Source organism: Rhodnius prolixus, unplaced genomic scaffold (genome assembly GCF_049639745.1).
Source record: "Rhodnius prolixus isolate KJV_2025 unplaced genomic scaffold, Rpr scaffold_5, whole genome shotgun sequence".
In the NCBI taxonomy this organism is placed as follows: domain Eukaryota; kingdom Metazoa; phylum Arthropoda; class Insecta; order Hemiptera; family Reduviidae; genus Rhodnius; species Rhodnius prolixus.
This window is the reverse complement of record NW_027411624.1, coordinates 38549577-38571402: the sequence shown is the minus strand read 5'-3', so window position 1 is coordinate 38571402 and position 21826 is coordinate 38549577. Positions and strand designations below refer to the sequence as shown.

Genomic DNA, 21826 nt, shown 5'->3' with positions numbered 1-21826 from the left:
GCACAGAATTAGAGGATGTGGTCACTCTTACCTGGCAACTATGTTCTATGTTCTATGGCACAGTACGAAAGAACATTTCAAAATATTTTCAGAAATAGTAACTTTTTGTAAATCTTAAACAACTAGATTGTCTCCATTGTCAATGCAGTCTTCACCAACACTCTTACATGTTTCAATTACTTTTTGTTTTCCTTATTTCTTGTATATTGTCAGCCTATTAGGTTAAACTACACTTAGAAGGGCCATTCCGAAATAAAACACATGATTTGAATCGAATGAATTCGACCGTTTGACATTACCGAACTAGTAAGAGAATAATCGATACATGTATCGTAGAATATTGTTCATCGTTTTGGTGTCTGTTTTCAACGTTTTTTTTTGGTGACCATCAAACTATCCAAATTTCAAAGTGAAGAACAATATCAAAATGAACTACATAATAAAATCTACGACTTTAATTGGCAATATTCTTCCTTCCTTCTGAAATATGTTTTCTTAAATGCTCAATGCGCGTTAGGTTACCTTCTAGGAAGGACACTCGTGTTCTTCTAGTGAGATATTTCAGGTTTATTGTTTCCAGCAGGGTTAGAAGCCTGGTGCAGACGTCTTATTTTGGGACAGGAGAACACTTGTATGTAACCATTCAATATTAGTACTAAACTCCCTGCGTTAGATTTTGTAAAAAGGTTTTATCTTAGCTGGAATATAGATGATGATTATGTCTGGACATTGCGCCTTCTATCACTGTTCAAATTCCAGTGAAGAAATATTTCCAGCCAAAAAAAAGAAAAGAATTTAAATTTCTCATTATGACGCCTAACTGTACAATCTTCAAGGTTCGTTAATAAGATTTTTGGTCTCTTCAAGATAACTAAAGTTATTTCCTGATTTGTTCCTCCACCAAAATTAGAGATCCTAATCTTTAGTTAGGAATTTAATTACAATCAGTTGATTAGAAACCAACTCTGACTTAGTTAGTTATGTTACTATGTTCTTATAAATTTCCATCTGACATGCGAACCGTACACATTCATATTATTGGATATTAAGATGGTGTTAAATCAGTCTAGCTTAGAGTTATGGAAACTAAGTGGTTCCTAGTAATATAGGTTTATAGTTCTCTTAGAGATTATAGGTATGTTTGAATCAGGATTAAGTTGTTATCACTGAAGTGGCATTAGTTAACAACTATGATTAGTTTAATTTTAGAAAGCTAATGTAGTTTATTGTAAGTTGAAAGGTAATATATTGAGTTCAGGTTAGTGTATCACTTTGGCCCCAATTAGATAGCTCGGTAGATGGCTATAGGAAGATGTTTAAATCGGTTCTTATCCACTTAAAACAGAAATCTTAACAAAATTATCTCATGGTTATACCCAATCTTTTCTCACAGCAATGCACAAAGCTTTCCAAATTTTGAATGTTTACTATTAGGCTTCTTAGGCTTACAAGTTGGTCAACCCCAGTAAAAAAAATTGTTTTTGAAGAAAGCTCATTATCTAGTGATGAATCCTGAATTTGAGCCCAAAGCTGCTGTATCTTATAAATTACATTTAAAAGATAGTGCAACGGTAGCCGTGCAATTAGAGGAGAGGCCCACAAAAGCTAAGAATTATTTTGGGCAAAATACTGTGTATCAAAAACTGTTTTCGATTGCCCAGTTTAGGCTTTGGATTTTATTAAATACTATATATGAGAACTTTATAATGAAAATGTTAACGTTTGTTTGTCACATTCGTTCGTGACTTCTAATTTGATAGTTTTTGTTTTTTCATTCGATGAGATAGGTTATACTACCCTGTAAAGTGACGTTTTAAATTGTACTTTACATTTACATGTTGATCTCTCTGAGGTTGCACAAGACGGTCTATAACTTTTACTTAAATCATTTTGTTTGGAAAATTTAGTGTTATGGTAGTTCTAGATGATTAGTTAGGCCCTCCTCTAAAGGGAAATCATTTCAGTGTGATTTATAGTTTTAAGAACAGAAAGACCAGGAATTTGAAGAACATTTATGGTTATAAGCTTGAAAATTATAATTTGAAGCAATCATGAATGCTGTCACAAGAATTTTTAGTGAAATAATTAATTTATATTTCACTGTACAAAGAGGAAAATTTAAATCTCTGAGGGAGATAAAGATAATCATTTTAAAATGAAATAATTTGTTGAAAACTTGTAGAACTTGTTTGATTATAGCGAGAAGTTTGTGGCAAACTTGTCCCTGGGGGCGTACCATGTTCTATGTTTGGACATATTATATATTCTTAGAGCTGTTGTCTTTAAGACTGCTTTAAAATGTTAGTCAATTGAGTACCCACGGTAAATTTATTTTAATTTCGCACTCTTTTTAGATTTATCTATTTCTATAGTTATATCCTCTCTGTAGTATCTTAAACTCTAAAACAATTCACTGTGCTCTGTCCTGGTACTTAAGTTTCCAGAGCACCACCCCAATTACCGCTGTCCTCAAAGTCTTTAACTTAATCTGCCACTTTCCTTCTTCCTTCAAATCGCTCCTTAGCTTTTTTACCGACTTCTGTTATTCCAATCTGGTGGAACGATTTAGCCTCTCCAATTGTTTGTTGTTTTTGTTTTATTTCTCCAGCCAATCTGAAAGGTTGTTCAGATCTCTGAGCTCCGCATTGCTTCTTTTTGTGCCAATCTTTGTTTAGCCTCATTGTGAAAGCCCCAAAATCCTTTGCAAGATCTTTCCATGACCCAAACTACCAGCACCTCACAAAATATTATTTCGAAATCAGGAGATTAGACATACCTCTTTCTTGTCCTAAATACTATTTAAGATAGAAAGATTCAGATTTAAGTCAGACCTGTTTTAGATGAATTTCATGTAAAACAATGATGATAACTTCCCCCTCCAAGAGGTTAGTAATTAAATTATTACTAATAATAAGGTAATTAATGTTAAACACAAGGGATTAGTGTGCGCCTATTAAATACGGAATAGCCCGAGAGAGGATTGTGTGACGTAACGAACTGGCTGAGTTAAAGTACCCAGTGGGCGGTCTTAAGTTTATCTAGAAGATTTAGGCAAGTCACGTATACAACCTAATATCTCCTACACAAATTGATACGAGCTTGCATTACACCATACCCAATATGTATGTATGCCTGCATGCACAAATACACATACCAACTCAATGCTTCAACACTAGTGTAAAAAGATTGATCGTATTACAACATCCTCTTTACACTGTGGGGCTAGGTCACAACATTATCAACATAAATCTTCTATGTAGAGCGTATAAATATTATAGAAGGCTGTGAAACCAGAGCAAATACTCTGCCTTCTCTCTTGCTGTTTTTCTACTATTTGTTTTTAAGGCACTTTTTGCTACTTGAAGCGCAAATTTGGGCATTAATTTCTCTAATTTCCAAGTGCCAATGATCTCATATTTTAGACAAGCGAATGCAGCGGAATCTAACAGGGTTTTGGAGACGTTTCTCTTCCTGTCATAGTCTCCTTAGGGTCTAAACACATCAAGTCAATAATTTTTTAATTTTTTTTTCATACCACATTTAGTGTCACCTAAAATTGATTTACTTTTGTGCCCTGAAACGGCTTCTAGATTTATAATAGGTCACTTCTATGAACGAATGTTCATTATACATCTATGGTGAATTTGACTAAATGCAGTAGATTCATGTAACTCGACTAGTGGAATTATTAAATAAATCGTTAATAGTTATTGTGATAAATTTAGTTTACAGACTGCAATTTAATAGGATAATGCATAAAAATAGCCAATTTCGCGTCATATGCAAAAATAAAAAAATGAACAGGGGCAATGCAGTGACAGTCAGCTGTCAGGCAATATATTCAATCAAAAAAGAACTGGATGAATGAAGTTGTCATTGACAACCAAAGCCAGAAATCTGACTATTGAGTGACAGCCTTATTCTAACGACTGGTGGAGAAAGTTGTTTTTCTCTTAAATAGAATTCAGTCGTAATACAGCAGATTTGAAGGTTTTGCATTAATTTATTTTGTGATTTTACTTTATTTAGGAAACAAATTGGAGATGTAAGTAGTGTGGTTCTAAGGGAATGAGCCAGTAGAGCCTGATAGAAGTAGTTAACTGCTGGTGTAGAGTCCCTATAATAATTCCTTCTATCAGTATATCTGAATGCTTTGGATTTCGTTCATTTTTACAGGGTCAGGTTGTGTACCGAGGAAGACTAGTTATGTAGGGTTGTTTATGACATCCTCCAAGGGTGTGCCACTGGATCAACCTCCATAGATCGCTCAAATTGTGCCCAACCGTTTCCACTGTAAAAACTGCTCAATAAAAAGTAGGAAAACTACATTAAAACATTTATAAAAATCGATTGAATTATATGGTACAACAATCTAATATTAATAATTTTTATTGTCGTATATGTATGGACATTTTAGTTCTAGTTTAAACTAGTCTCTTGAAAGGGCTTTGTCAAAATAAAATTCTGATTTCACTGATAACAGCTTTCACTATTTTTAAGAGTAACATACTTTTAGTGTTTTAAGTTGGCAACTGTGTTTTCAGTATAAAACACATGTCTGACCAAGGTTTTTATAACCTCTCTTGCTTGTGCAACAAGTAAATGTCCAAGAATATTTGTAATGAATGAATAACATTCAATGACGTAAGGTTTTTGTTTCTGAAAGAATGAGCTATCTAAAAGTTACACCTAAAATGCTTAAACAATACTTTATAAGTTTTATGGATCTTACGAACTTCTACAAGTCATTTAAAATATGGTCGAAAAAATACGGTCTGAAAGTTCTCTAACTTGGATATTCTTTTTCTGTTTTTATAGTCAACTGTAAAAGTATATATATATTCCTGATAATGAAGTAAAACTTCATGAATATCTTTATTGGTTTGCGCAGGAATAAAAAATATTCAGCAGAACGCTGGTGATGGACAGTCTACCTTTTAAACCACATCAAAATAAGTTCTGCATAAGGAGAGTATAAGTTCAACCACACCGCTAGATATCTTTTTATCTGATCCTTAGAAGAAGGCGTCATCAGGTATCGATTTGTTAGGATGTGAGGAGAAAACAATATGCAAAACAGATAAAACTTGAAGGGTACACTATCAGATGAAAGGCGAAGTAAAAAAATTAACAGGTAATTATGGAATTTATTTTTGTTCTCTCAAAAGAGTTTTTTTTGTTCGACGTAATTTCCACTTTCCATTTTGAGATTTTCCCAAAAGTATACGTTTTGTGGACCTTAGAGTCTCAAAGAATACTTTTTATAAATTGTGTAATATCAGCATAAACCAATAAGAAAAGAGGGGAAAGTTAAAATTTGATTTTGGGTTTAGGTAAACCAGCAATAATAAAGTGTTGAACAAAAACTACTAACACCACAGAAGTGCTTTACTGTAACCGATTTTTCGTGTTTTTGAGATGTGTAACAGCAATCTCTGCAAACCTCTTGTATTTATCGTATTCTACAGATCCCAGGGCTCCTTTTCTGGGAGAGATGTGGGGTTCAAATTCCCTTTATCTTAAGAATCATTTATGTGTAATAAGAGGCCTCACACACATCAATAATGAAAGGAAAATACGAAATAAAAAAAAAAGCACTTGCATGTAATAGTACCACTTAAATTTTATTGTTTTTAAAATATTTGTTCGTTCAAATTCTAATTTTTAAAGAAAACATCATTACCGAAATTGATGTAAGAGAAAATTGAGTGTCGTTTCACTGAATATAGTGTGAATATTCATTATGCTTGATTAAAGGAATTTTCTTTTTACTAATTATTAGATTTGTGGAGTCCAATTCAGCGAACAGTTTAATTTCTCTCGCAAAGGGTTTCAAATTAGAGTAATTGATCTTTATCGGTTATGTTACATATATGAGTACAAACAAGAGGGCCTGAAGACTTGGTGTGCCTTCCAACTTCTGTGATGCTACCCAGGAACAGAAAGGCGACGGATTCTACAGATTCTATTTGCAAATCATCATTACCATATCTAATCAACATTTACTCCACAAAAGTGTTGGATAGACTTACCTTATTAGTTTTTTTAAGTATCTTCTTACAGGATACTGGCGTGGGTGGTTTTGGAAGCGGTGGTAACTGTGTGGCGGGTGTCTGAACTCTTGGATACAGGCAGAGACACCAGCATCGTCCAAACTCAGACATCCTATTCAACCCACATCTCACTCTAACTGAAACATTCCAAATGGACCATTTTGATGGTGAGAAACTAAAGTTATTTTCAAGATTTCTTTTAATTTTAATTCCTTTTCTCAAATTTATGTAATGAAGAATTCTGTTTTTACTCGTACATATCGTATACGAGTATAAGCGCCAAAAGTACAAATTCTCTGACTTTGAATTCAGAATATTATGTTATACTTTTCTCATAAGTAGATACTAACTGGCTAAGTATGTACTCCTAAATTTAAGTATACCCTGACTTTTACTCACAAATATTGGAATTTGAAAAATAACATTTATCAGAGTTCAGCGAAAATGATTGAAAAAACAAATATTTAAAAAATGTATTTTATACGGTTTTAACGAATATATATTTTCTTTTCGTTGTAAAATTAGCTACAAATGAATCGTGCAGAGTCTCGAATTTTTTCTTTTACCTGAAATATCGTTTGGAGGTTACAGAGTTTGAAAAAGTATTTTCTACAAAGTACCCCCCAGCAGATCATGTAATAAGGTTTTTGTCAAATTCGATCTTTCAGAAGTTCATAGTTCGATCTATCCGTTTCATAGTTATTAGTTTTTTTACGAATTCCCTTAACGGTCTAATATTTAAACTTAATTCATACAGATATTTAACTTTAAAAAAAATGTCTAGGAAATCTCATTTTGTGGCCAGGCATTATGGCTCTAACCCGCGATCTGTACACAGAAGTCCATTGCCCTAACCACTCAGCTAATCTGTTCTTTCCCTAATTGCCACTGAAATTGACAATTCAATTCGATTAATAATCATTGATCTATTGTGCTGACACTATAAAAAAAAGAAAATAAGACTTTATTTGTAACTCAGATATAGGAGCTCCTCTCGTTGAGTTTAATGAACAGATCCTAGTATCTATTTTCACTAATGGAACTTGTTTACTACCTCAGTAGTATCAGGCTGACAGGTGTCTATATAAAACTAAGAAAGATTGGTTTCAGATTGTATGTCGTTGGGTGTCACGAAGTGTAAGAAAGGATGTGCGTGTACAAAGGTAATGGGAGCAAGCAGCCTCTAGTGTGGCGTGACCACGGTCTTAGTTATGGGTGTTGTAATCGACCCCCATGCCAGGGATGGTAATCTCTTCTCGAGTTTCTGCTTCCTGAATACCTTCTAGCTTGTATTTGGAGAGCCCGTTAAAGGAAAACAAGATTGGCAGTTCCTTTAGTAGGCTTGAAATGAGAAAGTGCTAGAAGCTCTTGATGTTCTGGCTGGTTGTGAATAGAAAGTGAGGAGTGAAACCATTTCTTTATTACGGCAGGTGAAGTAACTTCATTATATTTTTGATCTTTGTGTAAGAACGGAAATCTGTAGTGTTCCTGTTTGAAAGGAGGTGTTCCTCTAATACTGTCAATAAAACTCTTTAAGAAATTAAAATGTTTATCGATTGTTACATAAAGCAAAAATCGAGTTAGACAAATAATTAATTCATCAGCACAGTGAACCCGCTGCTATATTGGACTCTGCTTGTTTCGATGGTTCATCTGAGAACGTAGTTATGCCGGTAGACCTTACTTTCTCTTACTATGGGAAGATATTGCTTACAAAATGAAATGTATTTGTGTTTAGGCGCGTTTATTAGCAGTACAGCTGAAAATCAGAAACCCACAGAAAGTTTGAATTCTATATTTCAAATCGGTACCACCAATAATAAACTTTTGGTCCAAATTAACAAAACCGGGTATAAGTTTTTGGGTATTTTCTCAAAAATAACTAACTTCGCAGAAATATCAAGTTAAATATTAAATAACCTATGGATTTTTAACTACACCTTCTTGCCTTTTTGGGGAACAAAATTAGCCAATCAGTGCCACCATTTTTCAGTTGCTTCTACGATTTTCTAAAAACTTAATAGCATAATTAGTTCTACAACTTTTATTTAAATTTATTTTTCTTGTAAATATTCATTATTCTAATTCGGGTGCACCTGGGCGATGGTAAGAGAAGTTGAACTTCTCTCTACAGTGCATATCAGTTTAATATGCGGACACATCCGCTAGATGGCATAGGCTGTACTAGTGGGGCAATATTTTATGCCTTTAAAAAACCAGAGAAGCCTCTAACTGACCATTGGACTGCAATACTTCATGAAATATTTATATCTTCAACAATAAAACAGGATTCATATTCTGACTCCCTTGTCTGGCCAGTGCAGCTGTTTATCGTAACCTTTGTAACGCCTACCGTTCTTGTGATTTAAAGAAATTTACTTTGCGCAATTGCTTGACAAACAATTCTTATTTGGTTTATATTATTTTTCTTTTCAAGTTTTCTTTTAGTTTTAAATTGTAACTATTATGATAAGTATTCTAAAGTTAAGATTTATTTCTATTTTCTATTTCCTGTTGTTATACATAAGTGTACAGGGTGTTCAGCTTAAGACTACCGTAACTTCGGGAGACGATTCTGGGCATCATTTGCAACAAAAAATTCCATATAAACTATGGCTTGATTCGGCTCCGTTTTATAGATATTTTTAATTTTATGTTTTTTCAAGCAACTACTACTTTTTAGCAAACAGTTGTCTAAACTCAAACTATTAAAGCTACAGCAATTTTTATAAGCTCATTAGAAAGAAGGTTAAATTTCCTTTTAAATAAGCTAATTTATATACCAAAATAATAATATTAAGTATTTATGACATGTTTTACCCTAATACGGCTTATAAAAATAAATAAATACAACAAGAAGAAAAGATAGTTTAAAGTCTACATTTTCATTATTAGATATTTAGTTGTCATTTTCCTATCATTATGCCAACGTATTCGAATAATGAATATCGAGTATGTTATAGATCTACGGTTTCGAAGATGGGAATATTGGAGAAGCTAGGCGGGAGTATTTTAGATGTTTTCCTGATAGGCGTGTTCCGAACGCTAAGACGATCGTGGAGGTGTACTGGCAGTCCGGTGAAGTATTCCATCCACCATTATTTAATTTGGGGATCCGAGCGAGTAATAAGTTCTTGGCTTATTCATTAGCTCTCCACAACCTGTTAATTCCAAAAGGTATTCCAAGTAGTACCTTCAAAAAACATAAAATTAAAAATATCTATAATAAGGGAGCCGAATCGAGCCATAGTTTATATGGAATTTTTTGTTGCAAATGATGCCCAGAATCTTCTCCAAGTACTGGTAGTTTTATGCTGAACACCCTGTATATTTATTTGGCGCTAGCCAGGACAACCATTCTCGTGTGACTTGAAACCTAAAATAGGTTTCCTTCCTCAAAAGGAAACGTAATTATGTAACCTAAATTCCTAATTTAAAAAGATTGGCGGTCTAGAACTGTCTCGTTGAGAGACTTTTTATTTTTTTAGTGATTGTTTCGAAAATAAAATGTCTTTAATGTGAACTTGCATAATATTGAAAGCCTCTATCTTTTATTACAAATTGTAAGTTTGTAAATTTGTAATTTATTATTACAAATTTAATTACGTAAACTGCAGTAATAGAGAGTTATGTGGGTGTTCACACGGATTTTTCATTTAGTTTTTCGAGATTGTTTAGTAGTAGTTTTATGGATTTTATTTAAACTTCGCGATCTAGCTGTAAAAGTTTTTTTAACATGATTTCTTTCTCTTGTACATCCAGCCCGAACTTCACCGGGCTAAAAAATGATAAGAACCAATGATGTGTTGAATGTGTGGGTTTGAATTGTAAACACTGACAAATAAATTATCAGTTGACTAGTAGCAGGCAATAGACATTGGGTTCTCTTGATCTAGGGGGTTTAGAATTAGAGTAGAGCGGAAGTTGCGGTTGTGGTAGAACGAGCCAACTGCCTCGCTATGGAGTTTCTAGCAATTATTCAAGGATTTGTTAGATCTGGGAAAATGATTTACAACTACAAGTAGCAAGCAATTAGAGAAGGAGGCATTTCCTCCCAGTGCCTGCAGCAGTGCTGGCAGAAGTACAAGGTCTTCAGAGCCGCCTCCCCCGTGTACACTCTGGGGGCATTACCTGTGGTCTGCTCAACATCCAGGTCTCACAAGTATGTTACAAAACTTTGTTGGCAACCATTGTACGCCCATACTTAGTAATCCTTTCTGTGGAAGGAAACCCGGCTACTCTAGGAAACGAAAATAAAAACCTCTCTAAATTATAGGCTGGGCTTCTGTGAGCTCCGTAAGAACCATTTTCCTTTTATTAAGTGCTTTCGTAAATCTTGAAGGAGTTTGGTTACTTTTATACTTTTTTTTACCTACTCATTTCGAGGAGTCTTTCGGAATCTGCCACGAGTTTTAAAATTCAGTCTTCATCGTGAGCTTGTCTTCAGGTCACTGAACTTGGGAAATGGTTTAAGTTCTTTACCTATCAACGAGTGTGCGACTGTTAGTTTTTTAAATGTTTGGATCTCTCCAATACTTCTCAGAAGTATATCTTTCCTTCATGGATTTTTTAAAATTTTTTAGAATTTACAAGCAGGTGTCCATTGTATTTATTTATATATTTTAACTTGGAATTTCCCTATCCATTTCAATAATAGAATAATGTTCACATTATACGTTGAATAATATTAATAATAATAGAAAGTACGAAAGGTCCAACCAGAATTCCGAGATGGAAGAATCTAAGGCCACCGGAGGGGCGACTGTTCAGATCGGCTTTTTCAATTTCTCCGTAATTTTCCACGATAATTCAAAGTGTCTCATTTGAACTTTTACATAAGGACATAGGTGTATCAATTTGATTGAAACGTTTTCTTTGAACAACTGATTTTTGTGGATTCTGAACAAGATGTTTTATTTGTAATAAAAAGAAAGTAAATACAATTAAATAAATAAAAAAACATTCTGCGGCCTGGAAGTTCCGTCTGCCGGAGGTTTTTTAGTAAAGCTATTTTTAAAAAGTTTTTTTTCAGTAAAGTTATTTTAATATTATTATGATCCAAATGAATTAGTATAATTTTTATTTATTAATTTAATAGTGCCTCAATATCTGAAGTCATTGGTGCCCGGAGCCGTTTTCAGCCAACACAGACGATATCCGGTAAGCAGTTCTTCAGGTCAAAAAATTAGACAGAACCAGGGTTTTTGGCGTGAAAAATCCTCGATCACTAACCGCTAAGCCAGTGGTCGGCAAAGTGCGGCTCCAGAGCCGCATGTGGCTCTTTGGCTCCTTAAGTGCGGCTCTGGCACAAATATCCACGGAAGGCGCAATAATATTTTCATTTAAAAAAAAACTTGGTAAGAAAAAACTTACATCTTATTTTGATAAATTAAAATTCTTCTATAAATCGAGAACATGTATAATTTTTTGTTTAAGTTAAAAGATAGATAGGTAATTAAAATTTTATATTGTAAAAATACGTAAGGAACATCCGAGTTTAATTTTATTAGTTTTCGTAAACGTAAACACAAACCATGTACAAGCTACCGGCTGAAATTGTTCGTATGTTATAGCAGGTTTCAGGAATTCAAAAACAGCAGAGCAACTTTAGCATTTGTCAAAAATCCTCTTAATGCTACGATAACCGAGTTGAAATTTTCTCCTTTTGAAATTGACATTGGTAGCTTTAAAATACAATTGCTGGATTTAAAAAACAAGGAGATATGGCGCTCTAAATTCTAACGTCTTTGTGTTGAATTGGAAATATTGGAGAAGAAAAAATGTGATCTTAGTTCACAACACAAGTGGTCTGCTTTGAATGACCTGGAGAAGGAAGACATGATCATTTTCAACGTTTGGAATAGTATTCCTGACTCTTACGATCAGCTGAAAAAGCTCGCGATTGCTGTTCTTTCCCTTTTCGGTTCAACATATATATGCGAACAATCTTTTTCAAGCATGAACATTATCAAGAGTAAACTGAGATGTCGTCTTATTGATGAGAACTTGGAATCATGCCTAAAATTAAAAACAACAACATACAAACCTGACTAACTCAAACTTTCCAAGGAGATGCAAGCACATTGTTCGCATCAATAAATATTTATTAAGTATGAAATTTAGTATTATTTAGTGTACTACTTATTTAGTGTAATAAAAGTTTACTAAACATTCAGATTTGGCTCCCAATTTTTTTTTAAATTGTTGTAATGTTCATATTTGGCTCTGTGGCTACCACTAAGTTTGCCGACCACTGCGCTAAACTAATCTCATCCATTAAGAGAGGTAAATGACTCTAAAGTGCCGTTTTATTATATTTTTTGTTACTTTAGCTGATGTTTGGTAATCACTACGCGGCAAATTTGTTAATTTGGTAAATTTCTGTGTTACGTTTAATTATTGCATTAAGAGAAGGCTTAAAAAAAATGCTGCCTAACATTTTTGAAATGGTCCTTTTTTAAATTTCGAATATACACTAAATAATTTACTTACTTTTGGACGGTGTGATTGCAACACTTGTACTCACTCATTAATTCGTGATGACTGTGAGATAATTTTTTTGCGGTCTAACAATTAGTCAGCGGCGGAAATTAGCACAATGGAACATCTGACTGTTCAAGGTGATCTGTTCAATTTGGAGTGTTTCATTTAATCAAACCATTTATATACATGTTCCTCATGAAGAGGTAATCTACTGTTGGAAAAATTCGCATGACTTCGCCGTCCTTACATTCACGTGTCTACATGATTTGAATAAATACTAATTAATCGTTTAAACGGTATGTTGCTTAAATGTCAATTTTAGAATTGTACAATATATTAGTAGACATTTTTCTTTTTTGTATTTTAGGCGCGTCACCATCTAAGGTTATTGGTGCCCGAAGCTTTTGTCAGTGCCGGACAGTGGTCTCACGTTACAGACAACACTGTCCATCACTGGGCAGAGAGCTGTAAGAAGCTCCTAAAAAAAAAAAGAAAATCTAAAGTCCACCAGCTAGAATCGAAACCATGATCTCCGCGTTTTTTATTAATAGGCATTATTATTTGAAATTCTGTTTTAAAAAACGATGCAGAAGTAGGATTCTCTAAAATTGTATGTAACCAATGAATTCATTCAAAAGATTTTGTTAGATAAGTATCAACATTTCGAAAATCTGCCATGAACTCTTCAATTGGCAAAATCCATTTTTACATCTTCTGGGAATCTTAAACGGTACTATGTTAAAAAAAATATAATCAATATTTCACGATTTCAGTGCAAAATATTACGAGGGTAAGGGTAAAAATATGAATTTCAATTTCCTTATTTTTCTCAAAACAGTAAGTTTTATTTATGCATTTTTAAAAATCTTTGTCTCAAAAACATAACCAGATTTTCTTATCTCAAAAGTCAAACCTTCATTACTTATCACAAATTAAAATTATAGCTGTGAAAAAAAAACAGGTGTTATTAAGATAATGGGTGTAGGTTCGCTGTGGTTATACTCGTAGTAGTCCAAAACTAAAGGCAACGGTTCCGTGGATTTCTTTAATTGTTTGTATTTGTATTTTCATCTGTTGATAAGACAAGAGTTAATTAACAATAAATAATGAAGATTAGATAAAAGAGGTGAAATTGCAGTACGATGTTTATCTTCAGGGTTTATATTTTTGATTAGTATCAATTTGTAGATATTTTGCTAAAAGTATTGCGCATAATATTAACTATTGCCCTACAAAATTCACTCAGTCTCATTTTGCAGTGCAATAGTAAATTTTATGTGCAATAATTTTAGCAAAATATATACTTATTACAACTATACTAATCAAAACACGATACAACGATACTAATCAAAAACCTAACCCTGAACTAACATATTTCTTCAGAAGTGATGTCTATTACATATTTAAATGGATGTTCACACTACTTCAGTGCACAGTTTTCACTGATTATTAAATTCGTGCAATGTGCCCGTATTACTAATCAGATAGTTTTACTCGTCTCGGAAAAAAGTGAAAAATTGTTTACCCATTTACAGTGTTATTACTGTTGAGCAGTTCGAAAGAATTTGGCCAAAGAACAACATTAATGAAATTAATGAGCTGAATAACAAACTATATGACTATTTGCAAATTAAAATGTATGTATATGAATGATAAATGTCTATCTTATTGTGATTGACTGATTTATCTTAGATAGAATGGCCTTAGATTGATTTTAAAGTGAGATGTAGAAAGTGTATTACTGTGCTAAACTTTTATTTACGTGATAAAACTGATAGTAAATAGTAATGGTAAAACATTCTTATAGTATTTTTTAAAAAACTTTTAGTATTTTTTTAAATTCCATTCATTATAAAATCGATTAAGTTGGTTTGTATAGTTATTGTTAGGCAAGTGTGGATCAAAGTCTCGCTAGCATTCATTTAGTAGCACCGTTAGGTTTACCCCACACATAGGCATCACATACGAAATTTACATATGAATGAGCGAATAGTATGGAATGTATGGGAAGTACACATTGAAGCAGTTCATTCTTCTCTAAGAAGACGTCTTTCCAGGTCTATTTCAAGGCAGCCTTACTTGGAAGAGCATGTGGAGAGGAGTACTGAGGATTTTGAGGTTGGCCTACCAAGTTATGTGAACAGCTTTCAATAGGTGACATATCTGGATCTAATTCCCATACCCTACCAGAAAGATGATGGGAACCTCTGGCACAAGATCTCGTGAGGCTTCGAAGGTAAGGGTACGTGTTTTTCTTCGTTTTAAGAGCGCTTTTAAATTTACTATTTATTAATTATAATTAGGCCGAAAAAATAGATCAATTTGAAGTAATATTGGAGAAATAGAAACCCATTGTTATCTTCGGTTTGTGAATAAAGAGTTTTCTTCAGTTTTACTCCTTAAATTGCTCAATTTACCTACTTCGTGACGCATCTTGCTTGTCGGCTGATTGCATACTCTTTTATCCCGCTTACTTTTCGTTACTTGGTTTGTTTCCCCTATTCGTACAAAGCGAGGCACTTCCCTTCTTTTCTCTTTTCTGCTCGAACCTTCTCAACATCACTGAGCACAGTTGGCTCCCTTTCATAGGATTTATAATGCTAAATATTCGTTTTACGGTTTATTAAATTCAAGGTGAAATCTGGAATCGAGGAACACTTTAGAGTATCACTAGCTCTAATCACATTGATGTCGCGAAAGGTGCCTGAGTCTCTTTTGTGCTTAAGTGCATCTGGATATTTCAAATATCAAGAATGTTTAAGGATGTAGAGGAAGACGAGACAAAATAAATGATAACCTATTTTCGTGTTAAGAAAACATCAAATTTTAACTTAGGGAGCTTAAAAATAATAATTATGAATTTTTTGACCTGCTCACGCCTATTTTACTTAAGTAAAAAGTAGCATTTTATATTAAAAAAGAAAAAGGAAACATAGTTGATATTTTAATACTTTTTTTATAAACTTATTGATCCATTAATTTTTTTAATTATTAGATTTTACAAATAAGTTTTAGTACAGATGATAATAGTATCTCTGGGTGAATTTTTACTATATTTAATTGCGGATAACTTTTTTCAGACATTATAACCTCCTGTTGGGGTTACATATTTTATCAGCTGTACTGGAGTACTACTGTCAATATTTGTGATAAAAATAGATTATGATATGTAGTAAACCATATTACTGGTTCAAAAATATCGAGACATTCCATACAAACATAAGATTCCCTAAATGTTTTAGTTTAAAAAGAAATAGGAATAAAGAGAACAAGTACTATTTATCTATTGCATTAATGTCTTATCATTTTGCTGTAGATTAGACTTATTTTCTCCAAAAAAAAGTGTACAGGGTGTGCATAATGAAACAATAGTGATTCTTGAACCTAAAATTCTTGTATAAACCCCTAACGTTTTACTAAAAATATTATTACAGAAAAGATGGGACTTACTTGCGGCTGCTGTGGTCGAACTCTAACTGCCAGCGGGATGCGCAAGCTGTTCCTGACATGGTCCTTGCCAGAGGGTTGCCTAGGAGATCAGCATCACCAAAACACCCGGGGACTGGAGGCAGCAGAAACAGTGCGCAGGTCAGGGGGTCACACGGGGCCACACCGCTACTTTGTCACTTTTCTTATTATCTTCCGACAAATACATTCTTCTTCTTTTTTTCGGGCTTCTGTATTGTTTCTTTTTGACTTTTAGTTACCACGGAAAATAATGTAGATCGGATCAAACGTTAAACGTTGATTTAGGAATTAGGAACGTTGTTAAGAAACAGACATAGGTGAAAAAGCACCGTCGTAATTCAATCCCAGGAGGAAAAAGTTTACTCTTCTTATTTTAGATAACTGATGTATAGTTAGTTATTTATACTATACATATATTTAGTTGTGTACAAATTACGCCAATCGAAAATTCTAACAGCCGATTCTCCTTCCATTTAGCTTACTATTGACAGTTATATTCTAGTTTCTATGTCCTGTTTGTAGCACAATCATTAAATTACTTTTAATAACCTTCCATTTGGACATTACAGTATACGTTAAACAATAACCGGGTTAAAAATATTCTTGACGTCTGAATATCTCGACTTATGATCAAAACTTCGTTCATCAGGGGAATATTAACTAAAATTACCTTATTCAATTTCAAGAACAAAGGAGCGACAAAGTCAAAGAGGGTTTACAACTTTGCAGTATTTCAGAAATAAGGAAATAAACCACTTTCTGCCCCATATTGAAAGTTCTATCTTTTGGTTTAAGTGGGCTTAAGAGCGGTCTAACTTTTTGGAACAACTCATTGGTAAAAACTGACACCTTGCAATAAATTAGACCTAGGTACACACATTTTATTCTAGTGTGCTTTAATAAATAATCAATTTAAAAGGTATTTAATGAGTTATATGAATAGTAAACCAAACAGATTAGATTCGATCATACAAATTCTAACAGCGGACTTATTCAAAATGCTGAATTATTTGTATGAAGTATTTATAGGCAATTATAGTTTTATAATATAAAACTGAACCCTTAATTATTCATTAGTAATTGTATCATTGTTTTAATGGAGTTTTATTCTGTTTTTTACGCAGTGCAATCGTTCCTCGGCCATCTTCATCCATTCTACAGCTCGCAGTTGCCTTTGAGGACTCTTCTCTTCATCATTCAATACTTACGCATTTAATTAAGATGTGTTTTGCATCCATTTCCATATTTTTGGACAATACAAGGAATGTGGAGCTATATTTCAGGTAGTTTTATCCTTTAATTATTACGTCCAAATCAATTTGCCAGAAATTAAACATTTTATTGAGTTAACTAAATCTTTCCCTTCAAATTTGAGTGAGAAAAGGTCGAATTTTGTTTAAAGAAGCTTTTATTTATTTAGCTTAGAAAATAGAACGTTAAACTTTCAAGTTGTAACTTGAAACGTTAATGTTCCAAGTCAAAAGCTGTAACATTTTTGAATAATATATAAAACGTATTTTTCAGACGAGTTTATCTCTTTTTTTTTTTTTTAAAATTAAATTTGATTAAAGGAAAGAATAATATAATGCCAATTTCAGTCATTATTTTTTTATTTAATCGATCTTTCGACCTCGCGACTTGGTCATCTTCAGGAAACATTTTTTACTATACACTTGCAGCAATTGTATTATAATGAATTTGTATAAAGTAAAGTAGTTTACAAAAATTATTTAGCTTATTGACAAAATAATATTTTTACATTATTATAAGGTTGTGTATCTCCTGACCTGTCGACTTGAACTGAGTTTCATGTAATAATATAAATATGTCACTAAGTTAAAGAATTTTTGTAAAGAATGTTATACAATGCAACGTTTTCTTTCTTAAAGACTAATCTGTTTAAAATATTTCAACTTTAATCGTTATTTTCAATGTTTTAATTCATTTCTGAAAGATAAATATATATCATTAAAAAAAACTACTTTTATTTGTGTTGAATAGAATGTATTTAATTCAAGATTATTTCTTATAAACGCTATTTCATTGAATAATCATGATTTTCAGATTAAAAACAGCCAATCCTGAGAGACTCCCTGCAAAACTGTTCGTCAAAAGAAGGTAAAATGAAAAAGACGTTGAGAAAACGTCCAATGTGAATATCCAAACAACTATTGTTATAAAACAAGGACTAAAAAATGTATTATATAGTTGTAATATGTAAGTTTATAATACAACTTAATTAATTACTAATTAATTAAATAGTTAGTAATATTGTGAACCAGAAATAGTATTATTTAGGAGCAGAATAAAGAAAAACCATTAATTTGTTTAAAAAAGTCTTTTTATTGGCACACCTATTTTTTACATACATTAATATTCTATAGACATAAATACTTATATTAATAATTAAAATACAAAAAAGTCTATATACAAAGAAAAATGAAAGAAATTTGACTTGACGTAAAAACAAAAATAACACATAAGTTCAAAAGAAATCCGCCAGAGAGCGTCAAGAGAGTGTGCAAGCAGAAGAATGAACATGTAAAAATGGTCGGAAGAGTCGTGAGAGTGTGCATGTGGAAGAAATAAGTAAAAATGGTCGGCAGAGTCATGAGAGTGTGCGTATGAAAGATTAAAAATGAGTAAAAGTGGATGGCAGAGTCATGAGAGTGTGCATACGAAAGTTTGACAGTTCATAGTTCTAAAAATGACCACTAGGTAGTACTGCCAGTTTATGTATGTAAACATAAACAACTTAGTTCCAAAATTGGCCACCAGGTAGCACTACTAGTCTTCTATATAAACGTAAACATAAACAAATTTTCTTCAGTACGACTAGAGTTATGCAGGGGGGTATATCGCTCGTCGCTCCAAAGTATATCCCGTCTATGTTTGACATGTCATTTCTCTTCCAAAAAATCATATTGTAGTGTAATGGTTATGGAGATGTTGTCGCTTCGACAGTCGGAAGGCAAATATTCGCCCCACCCGGCCCGGCCCGCGCCGCGAACTTTCTTATATACCCTCTGGAGGCAAGATGGCGGCGCGTCATATCTCCATGACAACCGCCAAAGTACAAAGCCACTCCCACCAGATGGCATGGCCGCCCATATCTCCATGACAACAGCTACAGTACACTGCCACTCCCACTAGGTGGCAAGCGTTGCTCTTCTTGCACACTCTCATGACTCTGCCGACATTTTTATTTATTTTTAATCTTCCCTTGCACACTCTCATGACTCTTCCGACCATTTTTACTAATTTTTAATCTTCCCTTGCACACTCTCATGACTCTTCCGACCATTTTTACTAATTTTTAATCTTTCATACGCAAACTCTCATGACTCTGCCGACCACTTATTTTTAATCTTTCACATGCACACTCTCACGACTCTCGCGACCATTTTTACTTATCTCTAATCTTCCACATGCACACTCTCATGACTCTTCCGACCACTTATTTTTAATATTCCACATGCACACTCTCATGACTCTGCCGACCACTTATTTTTAATCTTCCACATGCACACTCTCACGACTCTCGCGACCATTTTTACTTATCTCTAATCTTCCACATGCACACTCTCATGACTCTCGCGACCATTTTTACTTATCTCTAATCTTCCACATGCACACTCTCATGACTCTTCCGACCACTTATTTTTAATATTCCACATGCACACTCTCATGACTCTGCTAACGATGTTTACTTATCTCTAATCTTCCTCATGCAAACTCTCATGACTCTCGCGACCATTTTTACTTATTTTTATTCTTTCACACGCACACTCTCATGACTCTTCCGACAATTTTTACTTATTTTTAATATTCCACATGCACACTCTCATGACTCTGCTAACGATTTTTACTTATGTTTAATCTTTCACATGCACACTCTCAGACTCTGCTGACCATGTTTTTTTTACATTCAGTCTTTCACATGCAAACTCTCATGACTCTGCTTACCATGTTTTCCTACGTTCAATCTTTCACATGCAAACTCTAATGACTCTGCCGACCATTTTTACTTATATTTGATCTTTCAAATGGTCGCAATCTCTCACATGATCAGAGTCGTAAGAATGTGCAATGTGAAAAATTAAAAATGGTCCGCAGAGTCATGAGAGTGTACATGTAAAAGAAATAAGTAAAAATTGTCGGCAGAGTAATGAGAGTGTGCATGTGAAAAATGAACATAAATAAATATGGTCAGTAGAGTCGTGGGGATGTGCATGTGAAATATTTAAAATCAGTAAATACGACTGATTTGCACACACTCTAGACCCTTATAATTGTGATATAAAGATGCATATTAATTACAATAAATACATACTTGTTTTATTAATTGATTCCTTAGGTAATTTATTTGTATACTTTCACTGGATAAATGTTTTTACGTCTTTTTTACTTCGACTTGAATTGATGAACTGTTTTGCATCCTGAATTCCAGTATCTGCTATATTTAATCTGAAAATAAACATTACTTAATGTTATTGAAATAAAGTGTTTACTGAGTTCGAACTTGAATTAAAAAAATTAAAATAAAATAAATAGGGAAAATCATCTACAACAAATGATAAATTAATTCATAAAAATGAAATAAATATGACTGCAATTAAAGTAAAGCATTGATACTTAGAATTAAATATTTTTTAAAGAACTTAAATTTACTTCAATGGAAATGAAAAATATTCCAAAAACAACCTTTTTATCTTATCATTAAGACAACACGCATTATTCTCTAATATTCTCTTTTATTTTTATGAAAATGAATTAAAAATTCTTGACTAATAATTTGATGTGATTGGAATATGATACACAATTTATATGCACGTTTGCTCTTAATTGTTAATTCAAATTAAAAACCTTCTTTCAACCAAAAATATAAAACTTTTCTTCTTCAGATACAAAGGAAAAGATATAAATAATCTTGAAAAATTTTTAGTTTTTTATTTTATATTTTAATTTATTAAATAATAGATAAAAAGTACCTGCAGAACAATTTCACAGATGGAGTTTAGTTGATTGCCTGGTTCAATTTATTGTCGGAAATAGGATGGATGCGAATCAACTCTGGAAGTATAGAGAGACCATTGAAAATAATCATAACGCGTTAAATCTGAGCTTAACAGGGCTCCAAATTGACAAAGATGAAATAAGCTCAAGGAAGAAAGCACCGGAAAAAATTAAAAATAAATACTACATTAAAACCTCAATAGATAATTTGAATTTAATTTACACTAATGTAATAATGTATATAATTAATGTAAAAATGAATAAATGTAGGATTTTACTGTTGAACTCAACTTTTTTCCAATAAAATTAAACCATTCCCCTTTCAACTTTTTTTAAAAATAAATAAATATATATAAAGCAACAGGGATCAACTGATTGAAAAACGATAGTTAAATCACCCATATATATTTTGTAAGCTTAATAACCGTGGTTGAAATACACCTACAGAATAGACACATTTACAGTAAATATTAACAAATTGAACTTTTTCTGTAACTCTCTCAATTATCGAATTAAATCTTCAAAAATACTTTATTTTATTGAAAATGAGGTTTATTTGTCGAAAAAGTACACATAAAACTGAATTTCTCTAACATTACAACTTTTCCTTAACTTCAACATTTCTTCTATGAAGGTAGAACTTATTCTGATTGATAAGGAAAGATTAATCATTATAAAAAAGGTTTTACTTTATGATTTAAACTTACTAAATAATGGACAAGATTACCTGAAGAACTTTTTCTAAATTCAATCTTGTGTAAGACTAAAGAAATACGAGCAATTTCTATTTAAGTGAATCTTTTATC

General features: G+C 32.7%; 2 protein-coding genes across 10 annotated transcripts in view; one reads left to right on the top strand and one right to left on the bottom strand.

Annotated features, from left to right (window-relative positions):
• LOC141458332 (uncharacterized) overlaps positions 1-6165 on the bottom strand; it is a 101223-nt gene extending 95058 nt beyond the window's left edge. The window contains exon 1 of the mRNA XM_074136177.1: positions 6033-6165. Coding sequence (XP_073992278.1) covers positions 6033-6164 — 132 coding nt within the window. The 5' untranslated portion in view covers position 6165. The remainder of the gene's footprint in view (positions 1-6032) is intronic.
• LOC141458338 (uncharacterized) overlaps positions 1-18340 on the top strand; it is a 192291-nt gene extending 173951 nt beyond the window's left edge. For 2 of the 9 annotated variants that reach the window (XM_074136192.1, XM_074136194.1), the window contains exons 5-11: positions 4892-5134; positions 6064-6220; positions 11152-11213; positions 14594-14772; positions 15971-16124; positions 17129-17287; positions 18069-18340. In XM_074136192.1, coding sequence (XP_073992293.1) covers positions 4892-4893 — 2 coding nt within the window. In that variant the 3' untranslated portion in view covers positions 4894-5134; positions 6064-6220; positions 11152-11213; ... (2 more) ...; positions 17129-17287; positions 18069-18340. Of the gene's footprint in view, positions 1-4891; positions 5135-6063; positions 6221-11151; positions 11411-12320; positions 12339-13593; positions 14779-15970; positions 16125-17128; positions 17288-18068 lie in introns of those variants that run through there. The other 7 variants (XM_074136187.1, XM_074136190.1, XM_074136188.1 and 4 more) reach the window with 7 other exon arrangements.
• The last annotated feature ends 3486 nt before the right edge of the window (positions 18341-21826 follow it).